The following is an 11,533-nucleotide window of genomic DNA, read 5'->3' on the forward strand; positions in this document are numbered from 1 at the left end:
AAATTTATCTTTGGCTGCATTGGGTCTTCGTTGCTGCATGCGGGCTTTCTTAGTTGCGGCGAGCGGAGGCTACTGTCCGTTGAGATGCGCAGGTTTCTCATTGCGGTGGCTTCTGTTGTTGCGGAGCACGGGCTCTAGGCACTTGGGCTTCAGTAGTTGTGGCGCACGGGCTCAGTTGCTCTGCCGCTTGTGGGATCTTCCTGGACCAGGGCTCGAACCCTTGTCCCCTGCATTGGCAGGTGGATTCTCAACCACTGCGCCACCAGGGAAGCCCTTGCCTCTCTCAGTGTTGATGCTGCTGACTGATCAGGGTGATGGTTGCTGAAGGTTGGGGTGGCTGTGGCAATTTCTTAAAATAAGACCACAGTGACATTTGCCACATCAATTGACTTTTTCTTTGATGAACGAACTTTCTGTAACGTGCAATGCTGTTTGAACTTTACCCACAGTAGAACTTCTTCCAAATTTAGAGTCAATTCTCTCAAACCCTGCTGCTGCTTTATCAACTAAGTTTATGTAATATTCTAAATCCTTTGTTGTTATTTCAGGGGTCTTCACACAGCTTCTTCAGCAAGAGTAGATTCCATCTCAAGGGACCACTTTCTTTGCTCATCCATAAGAAGCAACTCCTCATCTGTTAAAGTTTTATCATGAGATTGCATCAATTCAGTCACATTTTCAGGCTTCACTTCTCATTCTGTCTAGTTCTCTTGTTGTTTCCACCACATCTGCAGTACTTCCTCCACTGAAGTCTTGAACCCCTCAAAGTCATCCATGAGGGTTGGAATCACCTTCTTCCAAAATCCTGTTAATGTTGATATTTTGACCTCTTCCAGTGAATCATGAATGGCATCTAGAATGGTGAATCCTTTCCAGAAGGTTTTCAATTTACTTTGCCCAGATCCTTCAGAGGAATCACTATCTATGGGCAGCTATAGCCTTAGGAAATGTATTTCTTAAATAGTAAGACTTGAATGTTGAAATTACTCCTTGATCCATGGGCTGCAGAATGGATGTTGTGTTAGCAGGCATGAAAACAAAATTAATCTCGTTGTACATCTCCATCAGAGCTCTTGGGTGACCAGGTGCTTTGTCAGTGAGCAGTAATATTTTGAAAGGGATCTTTTTTTCTGAGCAGTAGGTCTGCACAGTGGGCTTGAAATATTTAGTAAACCGGGTTGTGAACAGAAGTGCTGTCATCCAGGCTTTGTTGTTCCATTTATAGAACACAAGCAGAGTAGATTTAGCGTAATTCTTAAGGGCCCTAGGATTTTCGGAGTAGTAAATGAGCATTGGCTTCAATTTAAAGTCATCAGCTGCATTAGCCCCTAACAAGAGAGTCAGCCTGTACTTTGAAGCTTTGAAGCCAGACATTGACTTCTTTCTAGCTATGAAAAGTCCTAGATAGTGTCTTCTTCCAATATAGGGCTGTTTTGTCTGCATTGAAAATCTGTTGTTTAGTGTAGCCATCTTCTTTAATTATCTTAGCTAGATCTCTAGATAACTTGCTGCAGCTTCCGTATTAGCACTTGCTCTTTTACCTCACACTTTAATGGAGATAGCGGCTTTCCTTAAATCTCATGAACCAACCTGTGCTAGCTTCAGACTTTTCTTCTGCAGCTTCCTCACCTCTCTCAGCCTTTACAAAATTGAAGAGAGTTAGGACCTTGTTCTGGATTAGGCTTCGGTTTAAGGGAATGTTGTGGCTGGTTTGATCTTCTATCCAGACCACTCAAACTTTCTCCATATCGGCAATAAGGCTGTTTTGCTTTCTTATCATTTGTGTGTTCACTAGAGTAGTGCTCTTAGTTTCCTTCAAGAACTTTTCCTTTGCATTCGCAACTTTGCTAACTCACAAGAGGCCTAGCTTTCAGCTCGTCTCGGCTTTTGACATTTCTTCTTCACTGAGCTTAATTATTTCTAGCTTTTGATTTAAAATGAGAGATATATGACTTTTCCTTTCACTTCAACACTTATAGGCGATTGTACGATTATTAATTGGCCTAATTACAAGATTGTTGTGTCTCAGGGAATAGGGAGGCCCGATGAGAGGGAGAGAGACAGTGGAACAGCCAGTCAACGGAATAGTCAGAACGCACAACATTTATCAATTAAGTTTACCATCTCATACGGGCGCGGTTTGTGGCACCCCAAAACAATTACAATAGTAACATCAAAGATCACTGATTGGGCTTCCCTGGTGGCGCAGTGGTTGAGAGTCTGCCTGCTGATGCAGGGGACACGGGTTCGTGCCCCAGTCTGGGAAGATCCCACATGCCGCGGAACAGCTGGGCCCGTGAGCCATGGCCGCTGAGCCTGCGCGTCCGGAGCCTGTGCTCCGCAGCGGGAGAGGCCACAACAGTGAGAGGCCCGCCTACTGCAAAAAAAAAAAAAAAAAGATCACTGATCATAGATCCTCATAACAAATCTAATAATAATGAAAAAACTTGAAATATTGCAAGAATTACCAAAATGTGACAGAGGCATGAAATGAGCAAATGCCATTGGAAAAAATGACACCGATAGACTTGCTTGGTGCAGAGTTGCCACACACCTTCAATTTGTAAAAAATGCAGTATCTGTGAAGTGCAATAAAGCAAAGCACAATAAAACAAGGTATACTTATATACAGAAAAAAAAAAAACTGGAGTGACCCAGTAGAATACCAGTGGCCCAGGTAGAATAGTATGAGTAGAAGCACATAGGAGACCATGTGTAATTGTATGTAGAAGCGTGAAGATTTCTGAATGGTTCCAGCAAAGAGCAAATTTAAAGATACTGTGAAGGATAGATTGGGAAAAGTAGATTATTTCAGTTAGTTGTTCAACATCCACTGGTGCCCATTTTGTGCCAACCCGGTGCTGGGAGCTGGGTACAGAGTTGAGAAAGATAAGCCTAGCCCCCAGGGGGCTCAGTCTAGTGATTGTCCTTGATAATTTTTTCCTTTATCTTATTTCTCTTCCCTTACCCAGAGCTTTTGTTCCTCCCTGTCAGAAAGAGAGAAGATCCCCTTTTGAGACAATGTTTAATAACTTTTCATTGAAAGATACACATATTCAAAGAGCCAGTGTTTCTTCCACATTATAAAGCCCCTCCCGTTTCCTGTGGTTTTTTTCACAGATATCAGGGGTCTGACCAGTGCCTCGCAGCTGGAACAATTGAACAAACGATACTGGTACATTTGCCAGGATTTCACTGAATATAAATATACACATCAGCCGAACCGTTTTCCTGACCTCATGATGTGCTTACCTGAGATTCGCTATATTGCAGGTAACATTCTGGGTCCTGGGCTTCCAACCCTTCCTTGCTTTTGTTAACTTGTGAAGGGAATGAGGAAAGCAGTGTTTTCAGGATGCTGATGCCAGGCCTATCACCAGCTGAATAAAAGAGGTACTACCCCTGCCCTCAGAAAAGTTATAATGAGAAGTTTGTTTTTTCTTTGTAGGGAAGAGAATCTAACGTTTCCTAAGCTCCTGTGATATGCAGGGTCCTTTGTGACCTGATATCATTTAATCTCAATTTCTGCAGGACTGGTGGTTGGTGATATTATGGCCATTCTATGGATGGGGAAAGAAGCTCAGTTTCTCAAATTAATGTCATTTCCTGAATTATATACTTTAAAAGGGTGGATTTTATGGCATGTGAACTAACTATATCTCAATTTTTTAATTGATTTTATTTCATAGAATTGCCTATAGGTTTTTGAGGATCTTTCATTAAAAGTGATATCTTTAAAATAATTCTCAAAAATCCTGTGTTCACAAAGGAATTTTTGTTTTAGTTGTTTTGTGGTCTTGACCCCTTTCTGAGCTTCTTGACATTTAAATAAGTCCATTTCAACATGAAACCCTGGCTTTTGTTGTTGCTTTACTTCATTTGGTAAAGATTCTTGTTTATAGTTATCTAGCACATACTGAGGGGCAGCTCAGAAATGTGACCTCTGGGCTGAGATTGTTCTGTAAAATTCAGCAGTACAATTTTGAAGGAAAAAAATTTTCAGTCTGATAAAATCAAATTTTACTTTTTGGGCCACAAAATAGTCTAGGAGATGTGAACTGGACTTAAATAAATGATTGGAATTTTAGGAGTGTTTTGATAGTGTATGTCTCAGCATTTTTAAAACTATGTTCTACCAAGCAAAATATTAATCAGGTGCTCTGTGAAATACAGGTCAATAATTATACCCCACAGAGCTGGGTCGTCAACACTGACAGCCCTTGGAATCACCTGGGAAGCTTTTAAAAAATATCCATTCTTGCGCTGCACCTCTAAAGATTCTGACTTAATTGATATGGAGTGGAGCCTGGTCATCAGTATTTAAAAAAAAAAAATTGCCAGGTGACTGTAGGGTTCTGTCAGGGAGGAGAACTATAGCCTCATATTTACAAAGCATATTAGCATACTGAGTGCTCTGAGAAGTCCTCCAATAAAGAAAAACCTGTTTTAACCCTGAATTTCTCAATTTATTTGCCCCTGTAAACCCCATCTCCTTTTTCCTTGCTACGTTTTATTAACCCATTATACTATTCTGAAGAGCAGTATTTTATAGAATGCTAATTAAAGAATCTACTAGGAAATGAAATAGGATGTAAGTTTCTCATGTTATTTTCGCTCTAAGAGGACATCTAGGAATACTTTTCAGTTTCAGATTCCTCATCTGTAAAATGGGGATAAAAAGTAAAATCTGTCAAGACAGAAATATTGTGAGAGTTAAATGAGATAATGTATTTAAACACCTAGCATAGAGTTCAGTATTCTTTGGATAGTAGCAACAGTTAGAACTTGCACCATTACTGGACTCCCTAAGGCACCAAAATAGGTCTGGGTAATAGGATGTTAGCCCAGTCTGTTTTACCTTTGTAATACTTGTGGCACCTTTCTCGCCCCAGTCGCTAGAAAAGGCAGTGTTCTTTCACCAGCCCAAGAGGAGGCAAACACGCCCTTCTTCTAGTGGCCACGGCTAACTCTTCTTCTTCTGCCTTTTCCCAGGAAAGATGGTGAATGTACCCTTGGAGCAGCTGCCCCTCCTCTTTAAGGTGGTGCTGCATTCCTGCAAGACAAGTGTGGGCAAGGAGTGACCTGTCCCCAGCACCCCTCCTCAGGCCAGTGGCAAGGCCTGGGGTGGGCAGGACAGGCTCCGGAAGAAAGAGCCAGAGAGACCAAGATGGAGGCTGTGGAGCAGCCTTGCCAGTTGCCTCCATAGCAAAAGAGTTTTTGTTTGTTTGTCTTGTTTTTTTAACCTCATTTTTCTATATATTTATTTCACGACAGAGTTGAATGTATGGCCTTCAACATGATGCACATGCTTTTGTGTGAATGCAGCCGATGCATTTCCTTGCAGTTTACAGAATGTGAAGATGTTTAATGTTACAGTGTTGTCATTGTTTAGAGATAGTTCTTTTGTATTTTGAGGGAGAGGGTGGGATGGGGCTGAGATGACTATTTCCATAATATTGACAAAGATGACTACCTCAGTGGAAAGGGAGGGGTGTGACCAACCCTACTTTTTCCACATGTTCTCAGCAGATTCATACGTTTGTCTGTCAGAGAGCAAACTGCCTTTTTCTAGCTACAGAATTACCAGGTAAGAGAGCACACCATAAAAGGGAAAGTGGCATTAGGAGGTTTACTAAGCAAAGTGGGTGAGACATCGGGAACAGGACAAGAGATGAGGATTTAGCTATCTCTTTTCTTTGGAAAGCATGAAAGCTGAGAGTTGGGCACAGTGATCACATCTAAGTTAGGTGTCCTCCCTCCAGACGAGTCCTCAGGGAGAGGGGTTTCTTCTCTCACACCACACTGTGGGGCCTCCCCTCCCCACCATCCATACGACCACTACTAATTTCTGCCACTGTCAACTTTTCACCTAGGCAAAGCCCTAGCGGTAAGCTAATCCTTGGGATTTGCCTACCATCTCCCTTGGGGCTCACAGCTACCTAGTTTCCTTACTTTCCTTGGACTCATTGCCTCTCCCTTATAAACTTGACTTCCTATTGGCCCTTTGAAAAAAACAGGTGAGTTCAGAATGTTATGTCCAGAATCCTGATGCCCACTACTGATTTACTCTCCTTTCACCTTCAGAGAGTAGTGGGACAAAGGCCAGACTGCTAATAGCATAAACACTCCTCTTTTGGAGTTCCCTGTTTCTCTCCCCACCCCATCCCATTCCACCTCCAGATCTGAATCTGAAACTGCAGTCTCTTTTCCAAACAGCTGGAAGGATCATTCACCCGTCTGCTGACCAGAATTTTTGTCCCTACATGCTACTCCATGCTCTCCTAATCTCTCCCAAAATGAAACCAGGTTTCTTCAGAATAGTAAGCCCAAGACCCAGAGTGGCCCAGCTGCCCCTTAGAGTTATCAGTGGCCTGGCTGACCAAGGTCTGGAGGGCTGGAGTCCAAAGCTCCTGGAAGGGAAGGAGGGCCTTAAACTACCTCATGTTCCTAAAGGCCTGGCTGCCCCCTCTGCAGGTATGGCCTGGACCCCTTGTTCTTTCATTACCTGCCCCACCTAGTCCTGGGAAATGTTCCTTACCCTCTTGGCTTTGGCCAGCAGTCACACAAGGTCTGTCATGGAACTCTTTCAGGTGCTTTTCCCTCCTCTGCCTTACTACAGCAGTTGTCCCTGCCTAAACCCACATACCTCCCACAGCCAATGCAGCAGACAGGCCAGTTAGCTGGGTACATCCCTGGCTAGGCTTGAGGGGCCTACAGGACCTCCTTTTGCCTGTTTAGTCAAAGGGTGTTTGCTCTCTTCCCAGCTCAGCCTAGCACACTTACTCAGAGGGCCACCACATTGTGTGCATATCGGGTAGTCCGTGTCAGATTGTAATTTTTTCTTTCCGGTAAAATGTTACGGGTACCAGCAGAGTGATGACTTTATCCCTTGATGGATCTAAAACTCAGAGCATTACTTCCCAATGCCGTTTCCCCATTTGCTCTGAGAAAGGAAAAAAAAAAAAGAAGAGACGTGGTCCTCAGGAAAAGCGCCAACCAGAATGTTTTTCACATGTCAATGGGAAGATTTGTGTGTGTGTATTTGTTTTTTTCTAAATTCACAATAGTTTTGTTTTCCTGCTCTTTTATTTAACCAACTAGATCACACTCTGGCTACAGGTCAGACTCCGAGCCGCTTTCCTCAAGGTAGGGGAGGATACACACATCAGAGACCCCTTCTCCAGGATGGCTCTTACGTGCTGCATCTTTCTTTGCTAGACCTCCATAGGCCAAATTATTATTATTTTTTAAAATTGCTTTTCTCTTAAATTAATCATTTTACTGGTTGGGTTGGGTATCAGAGGGAACTGCTCTCCATGAGGCAGCAACATGTCTCTTTAATAATGCAGCATTAAACAGAGCAAGTTGTTAATTTGTGGAATGGGGGAAAGGTTCTGCAAGCTGCCATTGTACAAATCCATTTTTACAAATGTTTGCAGCAGATTCCACAAGAACAAAGAGCCCATTCATTGCTGAGAGCCCTGCAGAATCTCTGAGCCAAGTGGCCTTGTGTTCCGAGCCGGAGCCTGACCTGTGGACCACCTTTAATGTCTTCTGCACCCAGTCCTTTTATGACGTGGGCTTTTTTTAAACAGGGTAAAGTGACTGTGTTGCGTCGCAAACTCAGGTATTATGAGAGGAAGGTAGGAGTGTAGCTAGCAGTGTGGAGACATTAGGTCAGCCACTAGATGTATTTGTGAATTCAGTTTGAAGGACACAGAGAAAGGTTGGAGGGGGAGGTTTGATGTGTTTATTTTTTGCCTTTCTTCCCATGATGTTTGGTTAACAGGTAGCCTTTTTGCTAGTGGAAAAGAAAAAAGTTGTGCATGTTGTCTGTAATTCCCCTCCCTTCTGTCCTCTCTCTGATCCCCTGCCACCAGCAGCACTCACTTTGAGTGAGAACTTTTCCACCATAAAAATATGACCCTGAAGGCTGTGTGGTAAAGGAGAATCCCACCTCATTGCACTGCGTTGAAACGTACAAGCTATTCCCATCCTTTCCCTTTGAATGTTTTCTTGACCCAAGACAGAAGTTTGGAATCTTGCAATTTCACCTACAACTCATGCTCTATGGCTACTTTGTAGACTTTTGGAGTCTTTCACAAGGCTTGGTGGCCTTACCCTCAGTCTGGAGAAACTCCCCAGAACCTGTCTCAAAGCACTCCATCTGGCTCAGAGGATACCCAGCCCCCCAGCCAGGCCTGATCCGTAAGTGAGGTGGGCAAACCTCCAGGGACAGAAAGCAGCAGGCAAGAACCTCTGTCCTGTTCCCCAGATCCAGAGGAGGAGGGATAGAGGGAACTGAGGGATCTCCATGGCATCATGACAGTCACCCTCTCCACAGCACCGTGCCTCTCACCTGCCACCCCTTGTCAGGGAAGAGAGTCCTGCTGTGGCCAGTGTGTCACCAGGTCCTTAAAGCCCTGGGCTCTCTGAGCTAGCTGCCTTGCTCTGCTGCCTATATCCTACCTTTGTTTGTTCTCAATTTACTGGGGAATGGGACAGACGGAGACAGACAAACCCAGTATGGGCAACATCTAGGCCATGTCCAAGGTTGGCCAAAGTAAAGGGACTCTGGCCTCCCAGCAGGGCAGGAAGTTGAGCAGTGGTTCCAAGTCTTTAGCTCTGGGCCCCTGGTCTATGTCTTTTTTTCCTTGTTGCTTTTTAAAATTTTGCAATTGTTTTAAGAAATCCAGTCTTTTAGACCAGCCCCTTTATTAAACTTTAAATTTTTCTTTGATTTTTTAAAGTAAAAAAAAAAAATTAAAAAAAAAAACTAAACAAAAATCCCACCACTCTTACTTTCCCCAACTTGATCCATGAGAGTCTCCCTGCACTCCCCTCTGCCTTTGCAGTTGATTATTCCTCCCTTTTCCCTCAGCTTGAAGCATCTATGTCCAGTGTCTGTGAAATGATGTTTTATCTGTGTCTCAGGATAAGAAACGGCAATCATTCCACCAGGTGCTGGAAACTGGTTAGCCTTGAGGCAAGGGTTTCTAGGACCACAGCTCAGGGATGTGTATTTAATTACAGGGTCCCCAGAAACCCCTCTCCTGGCTACCACAAGCAACAGCTTCTTTTCTGGGCTTGGGAGCCAGACCTGGACTGCTTCCTCAGAGGCAGGGCCCCCAGAAAAGATGCTGGGGCTTCCTCTTTGGCCAGAGCTGGGCTCCCTTGAGACTTGAAGAATTCTGGCTGTCCTGCAACATGAGCCACAGTGACCCTGCCTCCACTGGCTCACAAGATGCCTGGTCCCTCTGCCTAATCCAGTCCCCATCTGGCCTCCGTTCTCTGGGCCTGTGGCCCTCAATGGGCCACAGCCTGCTCAGGAATCAGTTGCAGGCTCAAATGGAATCTGTGAATCAGGCCAGAGCTTGCTTCGAGCCCAAGAAAAAAGTTGTCTTAATGGTGGAGGCTAGTCTTCCAAATCCGAGAGCCAGCCCTGCCAGCCAAAGGATCATTTTTGCCCTTTGGTGACCATTGTTTTCTTTCTCTGAAATGTCTTATAATAGGTGATAATGTTGTTGACTCAAATTTCCATGAAAAAGAAAAAAAAAAAAACTACCTCTTGAGTGACATCCTGGTCTATTCCTCTCTGAGGAATCTTGTGGGAAAAGAATACTGTAGCTCCTGCTCTGTTTACATGTTTCTGTTAGTAAAGAAACCCCGCCTGCCCTGGGGTGTTGGTGTTTTTGTCTATGTTGCCATCCCAGGCCTGCGATAGGGGCTTGTGGCTGTGTTGTAATGTCTGGGCCATGTCTGGGGAGTCCTTCCCACCTGCCCAGCCAGGGACTAGCCACCCCCTTGAAGAGGCTTCCATTTCCTTCCTATGACCCAAGGCACAGGGAGCACCACCTCCCGTGACCCCACCTTCAGGAGCTCTGGTGGCACGTGCATCCGTGAGCCTAGCCCTGGGCTACCTCCCCGAGGCCCACCTCTACCCACAGTCCTGTATAGGAGTCGAGTAAACAGGATGTCTCTGAGCCCTTGTCCCCAAAGGGCCGGCCAAGGGCTGCCCGCCAACCTGGCTCCATCAATCCTGCATGACCAAGTGATAGTTGGCGGGCTCTGCTCCCCAGGCCCTCTGCTACCTCCCACCCTGCCATCCGGCAAGGGCTGGGCCCTTTTCTGTGAATTGACTACCTGTGGAAATGTGACCAATTAGTGTGAAATGCATGTTTAGCAAATGTTAGGTACTGTATTTGAACCAATAAATGTGAATCCTTCTGCACACGGCATCTGTTTGTGAAGCGTGTCTGGGGTTCCGAGGAGGGATGATGGGGTGTCCTTAGGTGCTGGGTGTGCCTTCAGACCAATTGCTTCTGCTTGTAGCTGATACTCGCCCACTTCCTATTGCTGAGAGAGTCTGGCAGAGAGATATCTCTCAGAACTGTTTGAATCAGTGAGCCAATACTGACTGAAGTGCCTGCTCTGTGTGCCAGGCAGTGTGTTGGGACTTTTCACAAACCTGAACCTCCTTGAACTTCAAGAATTATTACCTCTATTTTGTAAATGAAGAAACTAAGGTTAAATGAGGGTAAGGGACTAACCAGCCAGAAAGTGGCACAACTAGAGGAACTGAGACTAGCAGGAGAGGCAAACTCAGACCTTTGAAGTACAGTGGGATCAGGATTGTAATTAAGGATGTATATGGGGATGTGTATGGACGTTTATGTCACTGTGGTCCAACCAATTAATGCCTGCCTTTCCAGAAAATAGATGAGGTTTTCTAGAGCTGAGAAAATGGAGTCTCTGAGAGGAGAGGTCATGGGACTCAGGAGGAGCTTCACAGATGAGTGTTGAAGGTAAGCCTTGAAGAAAGTCACCAAACAGAAAGAGGAGGATAGACCAAGTCAGAGGGGTCAACAACATGTTTGAAGGCCCAGCTGTGAATCAGAAACATATGGAATATTCAGACATAACAGGGTTCTGCCATGGCAGGAATGGTGGCAGATGGGAGGTTTTTGCAAGAGTTGAGGCTGGAGAAGCACTTGGAGCCTTGAATGCCACATTCAGGAGTTAGAGGAAGGAAAACCATCTGCTAAATCTCAGGAAAGAGCTAAATCTCAGTGACAGCAGTGTGCTGGTGGGTGGCCTGCCTGTATGTCACTATGGTCCAACCAGTTAATACCTGTTTTTCCAGAAAATGGATGAGGTTTTCTAGAGCTGAGAAAATGGAAGCTCTGAGAGGTCAAGGGATATGCCCAGTCGCACAGCAAGTGGCAGAGTTCTGACATGAACCTAGATCTGCCCAACTGTCCTGTAATCCTGCTGTTCCTACGGTCAGAGAAGTGGCAGAGTTTGGGTTGAGGGTCATTTGAAGACAGATAGGGAAGATGAAAGCTCAGTTTGGGAAGATAAAGGCTGAGGAGTCTGATCAAGTTCTGTTAAATCCCATGTGTGAAATGAGGGGAAGCCCAGCTGCCTTCCCATACCTCAGCCTCCTCCAGCACAAGGGACCAGAGAGCCCTTGAGGTTTGAAAGAGATGGTTTTAGAATAAAGGAAATGCTGCAGAACTAATTAGTAGATTCT

General features: G+C 44.8%; 1 protein-coding gene across 2 annotated transcripts in view; it reads left to right on the forward strand.

Annotated features, from left to right (window-relative positions):
- The window catches only part of NR6A1 (nuclear receptor subfamily 6 group A member 1), a 209,601-nt gene extending 199,370 nt beyond the window's left edge, over positions 1 to 10,231 (forward strand). For both annotated transcript variants that reach the window (XM_081236919.1, XM_081236920.1), the window contains exons 9-10: positions 3,121 to 3,273; positions 4,993 to 10,231. In XM_081236919.1, coding sequence (XP_081093045.1) covers positions 3,121 to 3,273; positions 4,993 to 5,081 — 242 coding nt within the window. In that variant the 3' untranslated portion in view covers positions 5,082 to 10,231. The remainder of the gene's footprint in view (positions 1 to 3,120; positions 3,274 to 4,992) is intronic.
- The last annotated feature ends 1,302 nt before the right edge of the window (positions 10,232 to 11,533 follow it).

The sequence above is a fragment of the Mesoplodon bidens genome, assembly GCF_964165515.1.
Source record: "Mesoplodon bidens genome assembly, chromosome: 6".
Lineage (NCBI taxonomy): Eukaryota > Metazoa > Chordata > Mammalia > Artiodactyla > Ziphiidae > Mesoplodon > Mesoplodon bidens.